This window comes from Scyliorhinus canicula, chromosome 13 (assembly GCF_902713615.1).
Source record: "Scyliorhinus canicula chromosome 13, sScyCan1.1, whole genome shotgun sequence".
In the NCBI taxonomy this organism is placed as follows: domain Eukaryota; kingdom Metazoa; phylum Chordata; class Chondrichthyes; order Carcharhiniformes; family Scyliorhinidae; genus Scyliorhinus; species Scyliorhinus canicula.
Window position 1 is genome coordinate 75,377,358 of NC_052158.1, and position 21,580 is coordinate 75,398,937.

The following is a 21,580-nucleotide window of genomic DNA, read 5'->3' on the forward strand; positions in this document are numbered from 1 at the left end:
TAACCCCAACAGCGTGAGTGGACAATAATTTGTGATTGTATTTTTTATTGCAGGATTGGCTTAGTCTTTGTGGTTGATGACTCAGATGAGGCTGATGGCCTAAAAGATCCTGGTGTTGCTCTCTTCAGGGCTTTTAACTTTGTTGCAGATGAATTGGACAATATGAATGCCTTCCAGACAATAATTTCGGTATGATTGCTGAGATGGATTATGGATTGGCACACAGGGATGAGTGTGCCCACATTCCAGATTTATTTCTGTTCATTGTCTTCCTTCCTTTTTTAGGGCACTATTTCATGCAGGGGCATGATGCCAGGAACTGAATGACATCAAGTCACTAATCAAAAAGCACAATCCTGTGGATGCTGGAAATCTAAAATAAGGCCAAAATGTGCTGGAACTGCCCAGCAGGTCAGGCAACCTCGGTGAAGAGAGAAATAGAGTTATCATTTCAGGTCAATGACATTTCATTAGGACTTCTGAGGATGAAAGGTTATCAACCTGAAATGTTAGATCTGATTCTCTCCACAGATGCTGCCTGGCCTGCTGAGTGTTTTCAGCTTTATTTGTTCTTATTTTAAATTTCCAGCATCTACGGTATTTTGCTTTTGTATTCACTTTTTAGATTGATGCTTTCTGATGAAAGTTCAAATACGTGGACTCACATTCTCCCATTTCATAGCCTCATACTATCATCTTCCTTTTAGTCAAGCGTTCCAATTTGTACAAGAATATTTTAATAATTTTTTCTGAATGTCTTTCTCCAATTGTAAACTGGGTTTAAAAACTCGAGGGGAAAAAAGCTCTGTTTATTTGACTAAAGGTATCTCATTATTGTCTGTGTTTTATATAAATAGTCTTTATTGTCACAAGTAGGCTTACATCAGGGGTGGGCAAACTACGGTCCACCAAAGGTCTTTATGCGGCCCACCAAGATCAAGTCATTAAAAAAAAATTAAAAAACAAATTTAAAATTTTTTTTTTTTTTTAAATTTTAAGGTTAATGGGGGGGGGGGGCTGTTGGGTTACTGGTATAGGGTGGATACGTTGACTTGAGTAGGGTGATCATTGCTCGGCACAACATGTGTTTCATGTGAAGTTTCTACTTTAAAATATTAATTAATAAAAGTTAATTGCTTTTTTTTTTCTTTAAAAACCTTTTATTTTGGCTATTTTAAATATTAATTATTTTATTTAATATACTATGCGGCCCTTTAAAATTGTGAATTTCTGAATGTGGCCCTTGCACGGAAAAGTTTGCCCACCCCTGATCTAATGGGATAAATTATAAATAGTCTGTTGATGTAGGGAATCAGTTCAGTAGAATTTTTGCAACCCAGAGTTTTATGCATTGTTATTTCCTTTTTATAGATATATGGCAAGGTAAAGGAAGGTGAGAAGCTGGCAATTGAACACATAATTGCTACCTTGGAGAAGGATTTTTCTAACGTAGAGGTATCCAGTATTCTGGGAGCTGATTCAGCATATGACCGAAACCGAAAGGTGAGGCTCGTTGATTCATTGGAGTGAAGTTTTTATTTCATCCAAGTTTGTTTGAAAGGGTCTCTGGTGGGAACTTCAGGAGCAACTGAACATGAGCAAAGTTAATAGTTCTGTTCATCAACTGAGTTGATACGAAATGTGGTTTTGCGTTTTCCTGTTGCTGAAGGTTGAGAACTCCATTGTCTGTTAACTAGAAGAATATGCACTTGTTGCAATATAATTGTAAATCTGTTCATCTGGAGCAGCAGCACAGAAAAAGACACCTCAAGCTCTTCAGTACTGTTGATCTAAAAATAATTCAATCCTTTTTTTGCGAAACAAAATACACAAATCATAGTTTTATCTGGAGATCCAAAACTTAAATTTGATGATAAAAAAAATCCCTGAAATATTACTGGAAATTTTTTCAACAAGTTTCTTTGTAAGTATTAAAAAAGTACATCTAAAATGTCACTTAGAAACTGCATACATCCACGCTGAAGGGGTTGTAGCTCAAAAAATAGTAATTAATTGCCAATAAATGGATTAACTGCAGCAGCGGGGACACATAACAGTTGGGAGAATTTCATGTTTGTGTTCACCGTAATTGAAATGCTTGGCGTATCGACCACTACCGCTTCGGCAGTTACCTAGTGGGTAAAGTGAATCACCCCCTTGTCATAGAAGACTTATAACTTTAATCTTTGCCACCCAAGCATTGAAGTTGAAAATTGCCCTCATCATCCACATATTAAAGCCATTTTGTAAGCTGTCTGTAAGTAGCTAATATGTATGATGGACAGTTTAATAATAAAGATTTCTGCTTAAAATCAATCTAAACTTTGAGCATGCTGTCACAGGTAACAAATTCAATACCTGCTACCCTGAATTGCATCAAATCACGATTGTTACAGTCTTAAGAAAACAAATCTTTTCTTGAACAATTGTGCTAAATTTTGGACGGGATTCTCCGTTTAGTGGCACCAGAATTGGACGGAGAATTGCGCGGCAGCCAAAAATCGAGGCCAGCACCAGGCGCCCAATGGAATGCCATGCTCCGGTGCCTCGACAGTGTGGTGAATACATTCCATGCTTCACGCTGGTGTGGGCATGTAAATTGTATACTAAATGCCGTTGCCATATAATTAACGGGCCCGACCTGGCAATTTCCGGGCCACCCGCGATGATCTGGAGGAGGAATCACCGCCGGCGAGGTTCACTTGTCATATTTAAAATCGGGGAACAGGTGCCATGGCTGCTGAGGGAGAGAGAGAGAGGGAGGATACAAAATGTATCCAATATCTCTATAGTGTGCTGCTGACAGTTGTGCCGTTGGCCAAGGGGCTTCTGCCAGGGCCACGGCCAGGAGGTGTGTCATAGGCTCGGGGTGGACGGGCACGGACCACCATTTCCGCAGCCTGCAAGACTGTGGTTGTGCACGCCGCTGACTGCCCACTGTGAACCCAGTGCCTCTTGTCGAGATGGGTGCCTCCCCAGGCCACCACCCTCCCAGTTACCGTCTGGTCCCAGCTGACCCATTAACAGGATGGGCATGCTCCAGAGCAAACCGTGTACCACCTTCTATATACAGCTCTTGCTTGTCAGGCTCTCAAGGGCCAATCACAACCCAGACAAATCGCATGCTAGCGTTCGTGGAATTGAGCTAGTTCCATGTGACGTCTGCGCTAGCCCATTAGGATGTCCATCGGCACCGCTATCAGGACCGTAGAACTCGTGTGATTCAGTCCTGGTGTCAGCACTTAGCCTCTGAAATGGAGAATTCTGGCCCTTGTTTTCACAATTAAGTGAAGAATTGACTACATTGGGATTTATAGAGTTGTAGTTTTGAGCAGTTCAACATTAGTTTAAGAGGTCCGACACACTAAAAACCTTCTGCACCTCCGCCTTAACCCTGAAACATCATTTATTTTTGGAAGAGCATTGGGTGACAGAAATATTCAATGGCACAATTAAGCCCTGTTGCATTCTGTGGGATTGTTGAATTGTAATGTTACTAATACAACTTTGAAAGTGTATATTCAAGAAAATAATCTGCAGCGCGATTTAAAAACATTTCTCAGGATAGCATTGGTTTATATTCTGTTAAATTTTGAAGGGTGAAGATTGATAATCAATTTATTTTTAATAAATTTAGAGTATCCAATTTTTTCTTTCCAATCAATAGGCAATTTAGTGTGGCTGATTCACCTACCCTGCACATCTTTTTGGGTTTTTGGGGGTGAGACCCACTCAGACACGGGGAGAATGTGCAAACTCCACACAGACAGTGACTCGGGGCTGGGATCGAACCCGTGCCCTCAGCGTTGTGAGGCAGCAGTGCTAACCACTGTGCCCCCGTGTCGCCCTGAGGATTGATAATCAAGGTTTTTAAAATCATGAAGTCATTTGATGAGTTGGTCACAAAGAAACTTCTGTTGGGGGAATTCAGAATGAAGAAGCACAGCCTTAAAATTAGAGCCAAATTATTCAGGATTGAAATCAGGAAGCACTTGTTGACATAGTATTGGAAACTGGAGCCCATTTCCCCCGTTGTGGACGTTGACGTAATGGAAAGTTTCAAGAATTAAATCTATAGATTTTTTTTTCGATTGGGTCTAGAGGGACATGGGAAAGACAGATAAATGGATTTGTACAAATCAGCTATGATCTAATAAAATGACTGAACAGATTTGAGAGGCTGAATAGCTACTCCAGTAATTATGTTCTAAATTTTGTTTCACCTTGACATGGGAACAGTCAAAATTTTTTAATGTTGGGATTTTGCACCTGGTGTTTTAATGGCTATTCTAAAGTGAATGAAGCAGAATATGTTATTATTTGTATGGTTTTAAGTTCTGTCATCTTCATCACCATGTTCCGTTATTAATAAGAATGAATTACTAATGCATGTAATGATTTAACTGTTCACTAATTTAAGTGATTGCACATTTTCCAAAAGAAACTCTTTCAAGCAGAGTAATAAAGATTGAATATAACTAAATCAGTATATTAGATTCAGGCCGTGTCATATCAAATAAGTGATTTATCAGATTAATTTTCCTATTAAATATTCTGTTCAAATTTAGGTACAGTTTGCCATATCCTGAAGCATGGATATCAGTGTTTATCAGTTCACTCCTTAAAACATTAATACTTTCTAACCACAAAAATTAAACTTTAATGGACATTTTACAAAAATGCTAATCAAGATATATGAGTTCTTTAGATAATGAATTTCTGAAGCTCCCTATAAATTGTTTCTACATTAATCAAATCAGGCTGCAGTTCATATGAATCCAAATTTGGTAACATTGCTAAAAGTTGCAATTATGTCAAGTCAACTGATGGGTAATTGTTTAATGTAAGGAATTGTCACAAATGGAATTAGTATTGGTGCTAAATCATGTTTCTGTTACCTTTTCTGTTTCTCTGGTAGGAATGCAAAGAGTACTATAAGCAGTCAGGCCTGGGCTCTCTGCCTATTGCCCTCTATAATGGCATGCCTTACCAGAGGGAACAACTGGATCCTGATGAGCTAGAAACTGTGACGATGCACAAGATCTTAGACAATACAGCCTACTTCCAGAAAGTTGTTTACTTAGTAAGTAATGTTGTGCCATGTGCTGTCTTACCCAAATTAGACTTGGATGCAAAACAAATAACTTTGATTGTTTAACATTGCAACAGGCTATATAAATAGGAACACCATGAAAGAATAGTTGCTTAATTTGAATCTTGGTAAGGGCTGATGTGTGAATGGGACTGATTTAAATGCATGATTGTACAGTGATGAATCTAGCATTTATTTGGAATACTTGAATTGACTCTAATTGCCTTATTTATCCTTGGAGCTTCAGTTGGTAAGTCACTGCCCAAAATCCTGAAAGAAGACAAAGTGAAATCAGAATGGTGATAGTGTATATGTTTCCTGATGCCACCTTGTATTGTATATTAGCAATTTAATGCCAATAAGAGTTGTATAAGTCACTTAGGAGTGGGTGTGATTTTTAAACCTTGGTGGAAGGGTAAAACAGGAAATGTTAGGATTTGTTGTTTGTTATTCAAAAAGATTTTCTTTTCTATTTCCATTACTCCTCGCAAAGTTAAGCGGCCCAGATTAAATTTCTCAAACATTGTTTGTGGTTTGACTTGTCATAGATTGGTTGCATTTATCCAATTCCCTTTTGAACGTTAGCATTGATCTGCTTCCACCACCCTTTCAGGCAGTCCATTCCAGATCATCTTAACATATGTGGAAAATATGTCTCATTACCTTCTCGATAGTTCCTCTTGCTAATTGATCTTAAGTCTGTGTCCTCTGGACATTGATACCCACCTGCTGCTGGAAACAGTTTCTCCTCGTTTACCCTTCATGATTTTGAACATGGCTATCAAACTTCCTCTCAACCTTCCTTGTTCTGAGGAAAACAATCCCAGCCTCTCTAGACTTGCCACGAAGTTGAAGTCCTCATCTTGTATTTTTTTTAATAAACATTTTATTGAGGTATTTATGGTTTTACAACAACAAAATAAACATTGTACATGAATTTATAAACATAGTGCAAAGCTGTCTTCCTCCCTTATAAGTCCCATCTTTACTAACCCCCTACTCTAAACTAATCTAACCCCCAGCCCATCCACCCTTCTGCTGATGGTTAATTTTCCGCAAAGAAGTCGACAAACGGCTACTACCTCCGGGCGAACCCTAACATTGACCCTCTCAAGGCGAACTTGATTTTCTCCAGACAGAAAGCTAGCCATCTCAGGTAGCCAGGTCTCCATCGTTGGGGGCTTTGGGTCCCTCCAGGCTAATAGAATCCGTCTCTGGGCTACCAGGGAAGCAAAGGCTAGAACGTCTGCCTCTTTCTCGTCCTGGATTCCTGGGTCTTCCGACACTCCGAAAATCTCCACTTCTGGACTCGGTGCCACCCTTGTTTTTAACACCTTGGACATGACCCCTGTAAACCCCTGCCAGAATCCCCTAAGCTTCCGGCATGCCCAGAATATATGGACATGGTTCGCTGACCCTCCCGCACACCTATCTTCTACACCAAAGAACCTGCTCATCTGGGCCACTGTCATGTGGGCCCGGTGAACGACCTTAAATTGTATCAGGTTGAGCCTGCACATGTTGTGGACACGTTGACTCTACTCAATGCGTCCGCCCAGAGACCATCCTCTATCTCTCCTCCTAACTCCTCTTCCCACTTGCGTTTCAACTCCTCGGTATGCGTCTCCTTGACCCCATGAGTTCCTTGTAAATGTCAGAAACCCTCCCTTCTCCCACCCACGCTCTAGAAACTACCCTGTCCTGTATCCCCTCATCCTGGCTGGGATTCTCCCCTGCGGGGCGGGGGGTCCCGGCATACCGGAGTGGCGAGAACCACTCTGTGGTGAGTGGGTGGGGCCTCTCTCTTTCTCGCTTGCTAAATATATATTTATTATATACACACACACAAGACAGACAAACACAGAGGGGAAGAAAGCGGGACATAAATCCGATGTAAAAAGAGCCTTTGTTTCAGATAGCTGTTTCCAGCACCCTTCTCCTCTTCAAACTCTACTTTCAGTCCAAGGTTGTACAGTAGATTCATTCATTCAAGTTCTCTGCAGTTCCAGAAATACAGCACTCACAGCCTTTCTGGAGAAACCATGGAGAAGTGAGAGTCCTTGTTCCTATGTTTCCTGTAGTCAAACTGAGCATTGTGGGACTCTGAGAATCATTCTATTGTGACGGAATCCAATCACCATCTGCTACCGGGTAGAATACAACCTTCGGGAAATTTCATTAGCTCCCAGCCAATCAATCAAACAGAGTCCCACCCCATCTCTCTGGTGCCGGAAAATCTGAAGCTCCTGTTGAAAATAGGAGGGACTAGCAGATTGTTCTCTTCTGTAACTTCTGAATTCCTCATTCTCTCTGCTGTTTGAATTAAAGATGCATTTTCATTAATCACCCATTAATCAAAAAGGATAACGGCAAAATATAAGAAAGGGGAAATAAGGGAATAAACAAGAAAGACACAGCATGTTTCCATGACATGTCATGTTATATTGATATGGTGCTTTTCTAGTTGAATTGTAGATGAATTGAAGAATTAGGGAAACTAATCTTCATTTAAATAAAGTCAACCAAGAAGGACCAATTAATACATTAACATGCATTATGCTTCAGAATTATGTTTTATTAAAATATTATGTAAAATTACATCAGTATTGTTAAGTGGAAAAAAAGTACATTTTGAAAATGAAAACTTTGGGCATCAGTGAGAAATACGTAGAGATAAAAATTCTTTGGATTATTAGCTGCATTAATAAAGAGTTGGATGAACAATGAGATAATTGTTGCGATTGCTCCAGTTTGCTTTCTCCCCTGTCCTCCACAAACGCATTAATTTTAATAACCTCTACTTGCAACAGTATGCTTTAATGACTTCCGATTTTTTTCTTCACTCAGCAAACACCATTTAAACAGGTTAACTGGTCATCTATCTCATTGATGTTTGCGGGACTTTGGCGTGTTCAAACTGGCTGCCTTGTTTCCCTATATTAAAACAGCATGGCGCTTCAGCAATATTTGATTTTGAAGCATTTTGAGATGTCTTGAGATCATGAAAGTTGACAGTGGAAAAGACGCAGGAGAAGATACAAATAAGATTTACAAGAATTATACCAAAGCACAAAGGTTATAAGCATTATGAAAGATTGAACAGGTTAGAGTTTTTAATCTCTAGAAGGGAGAAAGCTTAAGTGTAGCCAGATAGACGTCTTTAAAATTCTGAAGGTGATGACAAAGTAGATCGAAAGATGTTTACACTGTGGGTGAGTCCAAAACTCGGGGTCATAACTATAAGGTAGTCACTCATAAATTCAATAAGGAAATTAAGAGAAGCTTCTTTAACCAGAGAATAGTTATTGTGTGAAACTTGCTATTGTAAGTAGTTTAGATGAATAGCGTAGGTGTGTTTAAGGGGAAGATAGTTAACACAGAAAAAAAAAGGAAGTAGATGCTGAAAGGATACAACAGGGTGAAAGGAGGATCATGTGGAGCATAAAGTCCAGCTTTGAAATATTGAGCCAAATGTGAGTTCAGTGCCGCTTTTGTAATGTTTCAATTTTCCTCCCTGAATTTTTTCATTGTGTAATTCAAAATAATTTTGTTATTTTCAGGGTGAATTGAACAATGACCAAGATGTTCTGGATTTTATAATGAATCAACCGACAATTGTTCCAAGAATCAATTCCAGAATTCTCAGCTCTGAGCGAGAGTACCTGGATTTAGCTGCTGATGGTAAGAGTTATCTTAGGCAGGACTCGAGGTGTCTTGATGTGCTCCAAATGCTTGCTACTTTTCATTTTCCTTGAGAATAGTGCATTATTTTATTGAGCAATTCACCATTTATAAACAAAGAAAAATGTACAAACACAAATTGTTCCCCTAGCGCTGCTTAATTTCCTTCCTACTGTATCGGTTCAGTGCAGGCATGTTGTTCTATGAGTTCCAATTTCCCTACTGAAGTTGTCTTTCTTCCATAGCATTGATTATAAAATCAATTTTAATGGAGCCTGGACTTGCTTACTCCATGTGTACGCCAGTAGAAATTCTGGTATGACACAGCTCTAAATTGTAAATACTGTACTCTTGTTGGGACTGGAGGAAGAGAAAACAAAAGAGAAAAGTTAATTGTTTGGAAATGATTTTGCCATTTTGGGCTGCTCTTACAACATTAATTTGATATGCATGATAAATGAGGCAAATACATAGGCTTGAATTTTTGTAGAGGTGGAGAGCCCCCTTGTCATTATGAAAATTTTGGTGGAAATCCAAATCTGAAAGTCCTACCCCCGAATACCCCATCTACCATTATCGTAGGTGAGCTGCACACCTATGCTTCACGGAGGCAACCGCACATGTTAAAGTTCAGCTGCCTTAGGCTGATTATGGGATGTCCAGAACATGGCCTGTACACTTTGGACCTGTTAGGAGCGGTCTAGTGCTGCTGGAGTTCTTTGGAGTGGTTTATACCTTTTTGGAGAGCTGATACCCTTTTGTATTTGGTCCAGGGACCCTTTGCAGGAGGTCAGTTGCCCAATGAGAGATAAGATGCCATTTGGGATTGTTAAAAGTAAGCATGAATGTCTATAAACCCATTGGAACTGTTAAGCTTATTGAAGCTGCCAAAGCATTTAAAACTCCAGCCCTTGAATATTTGCAAAAACATTCTGTCATGTTATTTCACTTTGACTGTTGTTGTAAGACTGAGGGGTTGTCATTACAGCATTAGTGCTACATGACTAATTTCACAACCTTTCATTATCATCATGGGGTACCTGTCCATTCATAGCTTGGTTGGCTGCTCCAAGTGGTTATAAATTCTTTGAAGTGGGACTATGAACTACAATGCCTCTTTGATAAGGGATTAAAGGAATTACTTATATTAAATGGGTTTTTAATCAGTGAAAGGATTAATTTCTGAAATAATGAATGCATCAGTAGGCACTTTGGAATGTTATTTAATCTCAGCATGGGTCCTAAAATCTCACATGGTGAATACTGGGTGAGTTGGCATAGCAAGTGTGAAGACAAGGGTAGTGAGTGGGTGGAGGGATATGGGTTGGCATGAGTTGCCACTAAGTTGGCGTAGAGGCTATAAAGGGCCACAGGATGGGCAGGGATTCACATGTTGCCATGGAGGGCATTGGGGCCCATGGGGGTTGGGTAGAGGGATATAGGTTGGCATGGGGGGTATGAGGTGCCATGGGGTAGATAGAGGGGCAAGCTTGGCATTGATGGGCATGGGAGTATGTATGGGGATTGAAGGGTGGAGGGCTTTTTTCTGTTAAAACTTTTTTCCCCAATGCATTGAGGCAGGACTTATGCCCAGCCTGCCTACCCCGTTTCTGGGGTCACTTGCCATGACTCCCATGACGAACCACGCCTCCACCAGGAATTGTCCTGACTTCAGGCCATCAACCTTGTTATCCTTAAATGAAGTATAGAGATTGGAAAATTAGGTATGTTGTCTGCCTGTCTGCATTCTGACTTCAAGTTTGAAGAATTTATAAAATTTTCCTGCTTTAAAATAGAAAATTGATATTTTAAACGAATAGCTGCATTTCATCATGCAGATTGAATTTACAACATTCTGAAGAATTAACGTTTATAGGACTTGAACAAATGTTCTTTAACAGTGTGTAATTGTAGTTTGAATTAGACAGTGATCTCTATAAATGTTTAATGAACTCAATTTTCTTACAGCTCATGATGGTGTTGATGACTATTCCCATTTCGCTTTCCTGAAATCTGAGGAAAAATCTGCAGCAGTCGCCAATAGTATACCCTATTTGTCTAAAAGAGGTATAGTATTTGGTATTGAAATGATGCCTGCTGTTCTTCCTGATGTGACATTTATTTTGTATTACACACAATCCACATTATGCTGTTCATATTAAGTCAGAGGATATGCTGTTACATAATAAGATCACAAATTTGTAAACCTCAAAAGTTTCTTCTACTAAGGTTTTCATTTGATGTGACTGCCTAATTACTATTAAGTAAATATTTCTTTGAGGCAAACAAAGGTTAATTAAGAAGCTGCTGCAGACATTCTGCACTTTTGGGGAGATCCTTGCTTGGTTACATATATTTATTTAAAGTACGACTTGAAATTTGAGAACAATACCTGGAATTTGACAGAGCAGTGTGACTGATCAGAAATGTGTGCTAGACATACTAATCATCAACATGTACAGACATCTCACTTTATTAGGTGCAAAATAAAAGGAGCTGCAGCCTGAAATCTCCACATCCGTTCAAATTTGCATAGTTCCCATATCAAATGACAATGAAACTCGTTGATCTGAAGCTGTATTTATTTAATAATTAGACTTTGTGACTTTGAAGGGATACAGCTCTACTGTAACCAGCTAGAGTGTGAATACTATTATTTATTACATCTATCCTTCTAAAACAGCATATTGCCTGGCTTATAAACAGAAAAGAGAAATGGAAATATTCAGTAGCTCGGGCAAGGCCTGCAGAGTCGGAGAGAGTTGATGTTTCATGTCATTGACCCATTGTCAGAACCTGATTTAATGTATAATATATAAATATATATCATCTCTTCTCCTGTCATTTGTGAATTGTTTGAAGTGTGCAATATACGGTTGCTGATTTCAGTATACTGGATCGAGCTCTGCGGTACTCATCTCATATTTGTCACTTGTGCAGTGATCAGTGGTGCGAAACTGTGAATCTCGGTAATGTAGCAATGTTGAAAATCCATCATCTTATTTTAATTGCGAACATCCCACACTGTCACTGGTAGGAAAGTAATTGTGATATTTCAGTGGAGGTGGGAACAGGTGCACGGGTGTGCAATAAATATATGTTGGTAACCGCTGTATCTGATCTGTCCTCAGCAAAATCAAGAGAGGTCCTCTTCAAAATTTCCCCACTATGTTTTGCTTACAAGCAACAAATAATTCACTCAAAGAACAAGGGTGTGCTTTATCAAACAAGTCAGTTGATGTAGTCCTGGAAAGGAGGAATGTAAAAGTCGTCGTCCTCCTCAATGGGCCATTTACATGGCTTTTTAAAAAATTATTTTAATTCAAATTTTAACAATTTAACAATCTCACAACACAACATTTGCAACTGAAATAATGCTGAAGAACCCCACAAACCCACCCACCCTTCATCCCCTTACATCTCCTACCTGTTGGGGACAGCTAGCTCTTCAAAATGTAATATAAGCAGACCACGGGCGCGATTCTCCGCTCCCCACGCCGGGTGGGAGAATCGCGGGAGGGCCGCTCTGGCACCCCCCGCGATTCTCCCACCCCCGCTCGGAGAATCGCCGCACGCTGTTTTTCCCGGCGACCGGCGATTCTCCGGCCCAGATGGGCCGAGCGGCCTGACGGCCCCGACGGGTTCACACCGGTGGCAACCACACCTGGTCGCTGCCGGCGTGAACAGCGTGCGACAGGTAAGTGTGGGGCCTGTGGGGGCACGGAGAGTGGATTGAGCACCACGGTCGTGCTCGGGCCGGTGTCTCTAAGAGGCGCACTCTTTCCCCTCCACCGCCTCGCAAGATCAAGCCGCCTCGTCTTGCGGGGCAGCGGAGGGGAAGACGGCAACTGCGCATGCGCGGGTTGGAGCCGGCCAACCTGCGCATGCGCGGCTGACGTCACTTAGGCGCCGCCGCGGCGTCATTCACGGCGCGCCGCTCCTAGCTTCCCGGGGGGGGGGTGGAAGAATAGGGGGCGAGGGGCGGCCTCTGACGCCGTCATGAAACACTCCGGGTTTCACTCCGGCGTCGGCCGTTGCGGAAAATCGCACCCCACATGTCTAGTGGAACCCTTCACTCGCCCCCCTCAAGGTGAATTTCACCGTTTCCAAACACAGGAACTCCATTAGAACCCCCCTGCCACACCGGGGGGGGGGAAGCAGCAAGATGCCCCACCCCAATGGAACCCACCTGCAAGCAATCAGCGAGGTGAAGCTGACACATCTGCTCCCGCACCCGTCTGCAACTCCAGCAAGTCTGACACCACAAATATGGCCCCCAGGGGATTGGTCCACATGTAACGTCGCCGACATGGTGCTAAAGAACGACCCCCAAAACGTCTCCAACTTTTGGCAGGACCAGACATATGCACATGATGGGCTGGGAGGGCCCTCCCACACCCTCACACACACCCTCCACCCTTTCAAATAACCAGCTCATCCTTGACTTCGTCAGGTGCGCCCTATGTACCATGTTTAACTGAACCAGCCCCAGCCTCGCTCACAAGGATGAAGCATTCACCCTCCGCAGCCCTCCTCCAGCTCCACCCCCAGCTCCTCTTTCCACTTGGCTTTGACCCACTCCAGGGACGCTCTGATCTCCTCTAATATCTTCCCATAAATCGCCTCCCAATCCTAAACCTCACGTCCAACTTCCCAGGCTCAAACCCAGGGTTCCCTTGGATCGGCATAATCTTGTCGCTGCCCCAATTTAAACTGCTGCCGAAATTGCCTGCAAATTTTCAATATGACCACCAGCACCAGGCTTCCCGTGTACCTCCCTGGGGTAAATGGGAGCGGTGTCGTTGCCACCGCCCCACAACCCCGACCCCTTACAGAAACCTTCCAACTTCACCCACGAGATCTCCCGACTCCCTACTCCAACCCGCACCTTCTCGCCATTTGCCGCCCAATAATAATATCTCACGTTAGGAAGAGCCAAACCTCCCGGCTGTCACCCTCTCTGGAGCATTGTCCTCCTAATCTTTGCCACTTTACCAACCCATATAAATGGCAAAATCAATCTCTGTACCCCTGTAAGAAATGACTTTGGTAGAGAGACCGGCAGGCACTGGAACAAGAATAAGAATCGTGGCAAAATGTTCATCTTGACCGCCTGTATCCAGCCAGCTACCTATAGGGGTAGCCTATCCCTCCTCAGCAAATCCCCCTTAACCCTGTAAAGTTCAGCTTATGGAGCCGAGCCCAGTCCACGTCACATGCCCTCCCAAGTACCTAAAGTGGGTTGGCCCGAAATGGCAACACCTACATTGGATCCCAGTCCTGCTGCTGTCAACGGGATTCCCTGATGTTCTCACCCTCTGCCATTAGCGAGCCCGTGGCAGAGGGTTGCCATCAGCAAGACTGTCTGAAAAGTCCCGCCCTATGTCTACTCTATCAAAACCTTTCATAATTTTAAAGATCTCTATTAGGACACGAGTCAGCTTTCAGTTTTAAAGAGGAAAAAGACTCAACTTGCTCAACCTTTCCTTATTGGTCTAACCTTGCATTTCTAGTATCATCCATATAAATCTTTTTACCTTCTCCACTATCTCTATGTCCCTTAACAAAGTTCAATACAAGTTTAGCATATCCGTTCCTTTGATATCTTGTCCACCTCCCTGCTGAATTTCTTTTGTTATCTACAGCACAGAAGGTGGCCATTCGGCCCATCGTGTCTGCACCGGTTCCCAACAGAGCTATTCAGCTAGTCCCATTCTCCACCCCTATCTCCATTGCCCTTGAAATTAATCACTTTCAAATATGTATCCAGCTCTCTTTTGAAACCTTCTATGGAATCCACCTCCACCACTCTCACATGCAGCGCATTCCAAACCTCAACAACCCTCGGAGTAAAGAAGTTTCTCCTCATTTCACTCCTAGCTCTCTTGCTGACCATCTTGAAATTGTGACCTCTAGTCACTGACACACCAATTAGTGGAAACATAATATCCTTCTTTATCCTGTCAAAATTGTTCAGAATTTTGAACACCTCAATAAGGTCACTTCTTAATCTTCTCTGCTCCAAGGAGAACAAGCCCAATTTCTCCGATCTTTCCTTGTATCTAAAATTCCTCGTTCCTGGTATCACTCTTGTAAATCTCCTCTGAATTCTCTCCAGGGCTTTAACATCCTTCCTTAAATACGTTGCCCAGAACTGAACACACTCCTCCAAATGTTGTCTGACCAATGATTGTTGAGGTGTAGCATCACTTCTTTGCTTTTGTACTCTATGCCTCTATTTATAAACCTAAGGATCCTATAAGCCTTCTTAACAACTGTTTCAACTTGCCTGGCCACCTTCAGAGAATTATGCACTTGAACCCTGAGGATCCTCTGCTCCTATACTCCCCTCAAAGTTATACAATTGAGCCTATATTGTCTCCCATTTTTCTTCCACCAAAATGCATTACCTCACATTTTGTTGCATTGAAGTTCATCTGTCAGGTGTCTGCCTATTTAACCAACTTGTTAATGCCCCTCTGAAGTCACTCAGCATCATCCTCACAATTCACTCTTTTCCCTAGCTTAGTATCATTTGTTTGCCTATTTTTGTTACTACGTGAATGTTCCCTGTTTGCATATTTTTAGCCTGTTTTCTGGTCTGTAAATGATTAAATTTCTTTTAAATATATTAGTTCATGGCAAGTGAGATTCACTGGCTGGGCCAACACTAATTGCACATCCCTAGTTGCCCTTGAGAAGGTGGTGGTGCAGACTTTTTGTTGAAGGTACACTCACAGTGCTCATAGAAGGCAGTTCCAATATTTTGACCCAGCAACAATGAAAGAATGGTGATATAGTTCCAAGCCAGGATGATGTGTGGCTTGGCAGGGGCCTTGCAACCCCTTGCAGGGGCTTTCCATGCCTCTGCTGCCTTTGTCCTTCTCGGGAGTAGTGATTGTCAGTTTGGAAGGCACTGTTGAAGAAGCCTTGGTGAGTTGCTGTAGTGCATCTTGTAGATCAGGCTCGTTCAACTGGTGGCCCGTGGCTGGATTGTGGCCCTCCTGGACTTTGCTCGCCGAAAGTCATTGGACATATATTTCAGTCAGTTGAACAAGCTAGTGACCCGATCAGCAACAAATGCAGGGAGAAACCAGCCTGTGATTGAACAAGCAGTGGAATAGTAAGTTTTTTCAGTTTCAGTTCTCTGCTTGAAGCACAGGGAGCAATTGCAGGGAATGACGGGAGTTGGAGTGGGTGGGTGGGTGTGTTTGAAAAGTGCAAATGCTGAGATGGGGCCTGTGGCGAGAGGGGTCCCGATGTGAGAGTGGGCAGCCAGGAGAGTCCAAGGCAAGAGCGGGAGGCCCACAGGAGTGCGTGTGAGCCTGTGTGGGGGAGGGTGGGCATGAGGTAGGGTAGGGGAGTGCACGTGGGACAATGGGGTAGCACGTGTGGGAGGCTGTGTGTGTGGGGTGTGTTTTTCAAAAAATACATGTTTAATGTTATGCCAAACCTTATCTCTCTCAATATTCCTCATCGGCCCCTGAAACGTGTTGTTGATGGCACACACTGCCGCCATTGTGAATTGGCGGTGGTGGGAGAGAACGTTGAAGGTGGTGGATAGGGGATAATCAAACGGGCTGCTTTGTTCTGGATGATGCTGAGCGTCTTGAGTGATGTTGGAGCTAAACTCAGCCAGACAAGTGGAGAGTATTCAATCACAGTTCTGACTTGTGCATTTGGACAGTGTTTGGTGTGTCAGGAGGCCAGTTACTCACTGCAGGATTCCCAGCCTTTGACCTCTTGTGGTTAGTCCAATTCAGTTTCTGGTCAATGGCAACCCCCAAGATATCGATAGTGGAGGATTCAGCAATGGCTTATCTACACGGATTGTTTCAGTATCTGAGGAGTCACGAATGGTGCTGAACATTGTGCAATGTCCCCTTTGATTGAACTCCAAAAACCACAACCATCTCCCTTTGTGCCAGGTTTGACTCAAACCAGTGGAGAGTTTTCCCCTGATTGCCATTTGCTTCCGTTTTGTTTGGGCTCTTTGATGCCATACTCGATCAAATAGTACTTTGATGTCGAGGGAACTCACTTTCACTTCACCTCAAGTTCAGCTGTTTGTCCTTGTTTTGACCAAGACTGTCATGAGATCAGAAACTGGGTGGTCCTGGCAGAATCAAAACTGAGTGTCAGTGATCAGGTTATTGCTGACAAAGTATCACTTAATAGCATTGTTAGCAACATCTTCCATCACTTTGCTGCTGACTGATGGGGCAGTAATTGGCCTGGTTGGATATGCCATCGTTTTTGTGGACAGACTGTAAAGTCACGCAGCAATTCAGCTTCAGGCTACAAACCTGTTCCTTGGAAAAAAATCAATTGTTTTTATAAATTTTCTGCTTTCCCTCTAAAATATACCTGAGTGTTTGTTTTGCTCTTTTTTTGATGACCTTGACCTGCATTGCTACTTTTAATGATTTGTGTATTCGTGCTCCCAACTCCTTTTGCTCAGTCGCCTGAACCATCAGGGGCCATGCTGAGAGTAAGATATTAATGTTTCAGCATTCACATCCGTGACAGGAAAAGCCTCTTTAAGCATAAAGAATTCTGTGTAACTTTAGTTCAGTTTGAGCTTGGTCTAAATGTAGGTTTGTTTTTGTCATTTTCAGTTACGTTTTGTTAGTTGCTGGCAGTGATTAGACATTCAGATTAAAATACTACCTTATTTTGTGACTAAATCCATTTAGTGATTAAATCCATTTTCAGCTGTATCAATTAACCTCCACCAAATTACTACTTTTGAACATATTGGGCGCGATTCTCCGCACCCCACGCCGGGTGGGAGAATCGCGGGAGGGCCGGGCGAATCACGCGACGCCGCCCTGGCACCTCCCGTGATTCTTCCACCCCCCCCAAAAATGGCGTGTCGCATTTTTCGACAGGCCGCTCGGAGAATCACCGCTCGCCGTTTCTCACGGCGACCGCCGATTCTCCGGCCCGGATGGGCCGAGCGGCCTGCCGGACCCGACCGGTTCACGCCGTCGCCAACCACACCTGGTCGCTGCTGGCGTGAACAGCGCGCGACAGGTGAGTGTGGGGCTTGTGGAGGGAGGATCGAGCACCACGGGCATGCTGAGCAGATGTCTGGCCCGCGATCGGTGCCCACCGATCGTCGGGCCGGCGTCTGTAAACGACGCACTCTTTTGTCTCCGCCGCTCCGCACGATCAAGCCGCCATGTCTTGCGGGGCAGCGGAGGGGAAGACGGCAACCGCGCATGTGCGGGTTGGAGCCAGCCAACCTGCGCATGCGCGGCTGATGTCACTTCGCCGCCGCCGGCCGCGTCATTCCCGGTGCGCCACTTTGACGCTAGCGCCAAGGCCGGGCACTCGGGATTCACGCACCGCCGCTCCTAGCCCCGGGGGGGGGGGGGGGGGGGGGGAGGGGGGAGGGAAGAGAGAGAATAGGGGGCGAGGAGCGGTCTCCGACGTCGGAGTGAAACACTCCGGGTTTCACTCCGGCGTCCGCACTCAGTCACTCGTTGGGAGAATCGCGCCCATTATGTTTAAAGAAAACATTTATTTGAAAGAATTACACTCTAAACCTCTGCTGGACCACATTGATCCATGGCAGATTGGAACCTATGGGGGACCAAAAAACTTCTCAAAATGAGCGCAAGTTGCACCTAGCTCTGCAGTTGCACCTTAAGCAGGAACTTTATCCCCATGCATTAACCTTTTATGGAGGGACTTCCGGTAATGTGATGTGAGCTCCCGCTGGAAACCTGACTTGGAAACTTGGGTGTCAGGGTGACCCATAATTGGGCCCCACTCCAGAAGTTGAATTATTCCTGCCTGATCAACAATGTTAGAACCAGAGATGGAACAACCTTCCTCTATCTTAGGCTGGCAAGATTTAAACAAAAGAAATTAACATACTCCCTAGGTTTTTCTTTCAATCCTTCCCCATTTTCCTGCCCAAATCATCTTTCAATCAAAATTATATTCGCCTTTATCTGGGCGTGCAAGAATCCCAGAAACTGCAGCGTTCTATTGCAGCGAGAAAGACAGACTTGGCCTTCCCAAACCTAATGGGCAAGATCTACCGGCTGCATTGTGCCCGAAAGGCAGCATGGCGCGACGTGGCAAGTAGGTGCCAGGAAATCCCTCTTCCGGGATCTATCCGGATCGCCATGCCACTGACAAGGTGCCAAGCTGGCATTTATCTCACCCTGGGTGTCAGGGTGACCCATAATTGGGCCCCACTCCAGAAGTTGAATTATTCCTGCCTGATCAACAATGTTAGAACCAGAGATGGAACAACCTTCCTCTATCTTAGGGGTACCCTACGGGGGTTGCGGGGGAGAAGGGTGGTGGCTGAGAACCCCCTTATATGTGAGTTGGGTCTTGGGAGTGGTTTGGAGGTCAGCGAACGGAGCTCCTCAGTGCTGGAAACGGGTCTAAGTGCAGCCTCGGCCGTGTGTTCCCCACTGAGGCCCCCAATGTACCTGAATAGCTGTTTGATAGGGTGGTGTTTCTCGGCGCTCCAAGCACCGGGAAACACCCGGCTAATCGCGTGCGTTACGGGACTCTATTCCAATTTGGGTAGATCGTGCCCATTGTTTTATTACTGGAACGCCAATATCCCAAAAACTTACTGTGGATCAGCGATCCCGATTCAATCTGGGGCCACATGGACGCTCGCACTTGGACTACATCCACTCTCCTTGTGATAGTTACTCCGCCATTGCCCTTTTCTCCTGCAAGATCGTCCTCGAACCCGGTGGTGGTCTCCTCTCTTAGAATCTGGAAATAGTTCCGACAACATTTTAAATTCCTATCCTCGTCTTCACCGCCCCTAACTGTAACAACCACCTTTTCTTCTTCATGGCTGGACTCAACATTTTTTTTTTCTTTATAAATTTAGTGGACCCAATTCATTTTTTCCAATTAATGGGCAATTTAGCTTGGCCAATCCAGCTACCCTCCACATCTTTGGGTTGTGGGGGCGAAACCAATGCAAACACTAGGAGAATGTGCAAACTCCACACGGACAGTGACCCAGAGCCGGGATCGAGCTTGGGACCTCGGCGCCGTGAGGAAACAGGGTGGACTCAATATTTAACTTGTGGAAATTGAAGGAACTCTAGCACTTTGGTAACCTATTCATGGAGGGAAGGTTTGCCAGCTTTAGAGAATTAGCAGACAAGTTTCAGCTACCCAACTCTAATATTTTTCGCAACTTTCAAGTTTACAATTTCACCCATATGGCTTTATCTTATATTCCTCTGGCTCCATTTTCCACCTTACAGGAAAGGATTCTGTCCTTGGCTCAACAGGGATAGTCTCAATAGTCTATTTCAGACCTACATGGCCATATTCTCTCATCCGATCCCTCTCCACTGAACGGGGTGAGGGCGAAATGGGAGAGGCCCATATACAGGGTTAACTCATGTCGTCATGCGCCCGGTTAAACCTAATTCAGTTCAGAGTACTACATAGGACACACTTGACCAAGGCAAGGATGAGCGTGTTTTTCTCAAATGTTGAGAACAGATGTGACCGCTGTTCAATTGCCCCTGCAGATCACACGCATATGTTTTGGTCCTGCCCCAGACTCGCCAGCTTGAGAACTTCCTTTTTTAAAATAAATTTAGATTACCCAATTATTTTTTCCAATTAAGGGGCAATTTAGCATGGCCAATCCACCTACTCTGCACATCTTTGGGTTGTGGGGGCGAAACCCATGCAGACACGGGGAGAATGTGCAAACTCCACACGGACAGTGACCCAGAGCCGGGATCGAACCTGAGACCTCAGCGCCGTCAGGCGGTTGTGCTTACCACTAGGCCACCGTGCTGCCCTTGAACTTCCTTTTTAAACACTATGTCTAATATTCTCCGATTAGAATTGCAACCATGCCCGCTGGTGGCCATATTTGGGGTTTCGTGCTCTCCAGCAGTTCACTCCGGGGTAGAAGTGGAGATTATCGCCTTTGCCTCGTTGATATAGCCTGGAGGCGGATGCTGCTCGATTGGAGGCCTCCCGCTCCGCTTCGTGCCTCTGGCTGGTTCGGGGACTTAATGTCCTTTTAGCAGTTGGAGGAAATTAAATTTACCATCAGGGATTCTGTTGAGAGATTCTTCGTGAGATGGCAACTGTTTATCTTCTTTTTCAAAGATCTAGTCACCGTCACCTGTTGGGGATTTTGGGCATAGAGTTTGAGCTATTTGCTTTTTCCTTATTTTGTTTGTATTATGAATATAATTGTTGCGTGTTTCTCAAAAAAATACAATAAAATATATATTTTAAAAAAACCTTTTATGGTAAGCAGTGTTCCTGCTAAAGTGCATGGGTACATGGCTGTACAGTACTTGGAAAGGTACCGCGCAAATCTCATTCTGTGAAAGGTGATGTACGCCCCCTGTAAAAAGCTAAAGGGACTGTGCAGTGCAAATCTGGATATGTAGCTGGATTTTAAAGATGACAGAAACTGGTACTACAGGTTGAGCATTCTTTATCCGAAATTCCAAAAAACAATAAATTCTGAAGTACGTACTTTTTAACGAGTGCCGACGTGACTTTGCGAGTGGGAAATCCCACAGTACCCGGGAAGGTTCCCGGGCGATGCTCAGGTCCCAAAGCACCACACATCCACAGGTCTCAACATGCTGCGCGTGTGCAGGTCCTGGGAATAGACCATTTCGCTCCCTCAACTTATATTCCGGAATCCGTAAAAGTTCCGAAATCTGATACACACCCGGCCTCAAGAATTACGGATAAGGGATGCTCAAACTGTTTTCTGACATATTTTTGACATTCTGGCTCAAGAACTTTATCATCTGTTTCAGATCCTATTCT

The 21,580-nt window shown here is 43.8% G+C and overlaps 1 protein-coding gene across 3 annotated transcripts in view; it reads left to right on the top strand.

Moving 5' to 3' along the window:
- The window catches only part of uggt1 (UDP-glucose glycoprotein glucosyltransferase 1), a 236,248-nt gene that overhangs the window by 115,800 nt on the left and 98,868 nt on the right, over positions 1-21,580 (top strand). For all 3 annotated transcript variants that reach the window (XM_038817157.1, XM_038817155.1, XM_038817156.1), the window contains exons 16-20: positions 54-189; positions 1,372-1,503; positions 4,919-5,083; positions 8,653-8,773; positions 10,742-10,840. In XM_038817157.1, coding sequence (XP_038673085.1) covers positions 54-189; positions 1,372-1,503; positions 4,919-5,083; positions 8,653-8,773; positions 10,742-10,840 — 653 coding nt within the window. The remainder of the gene's footprint in view (positions 1-53; positions 190-1,371; positions 1,504-4,918; positions 5,084-8,652; positions 8,774-10,741; positions 10,841-21,580) is intronic.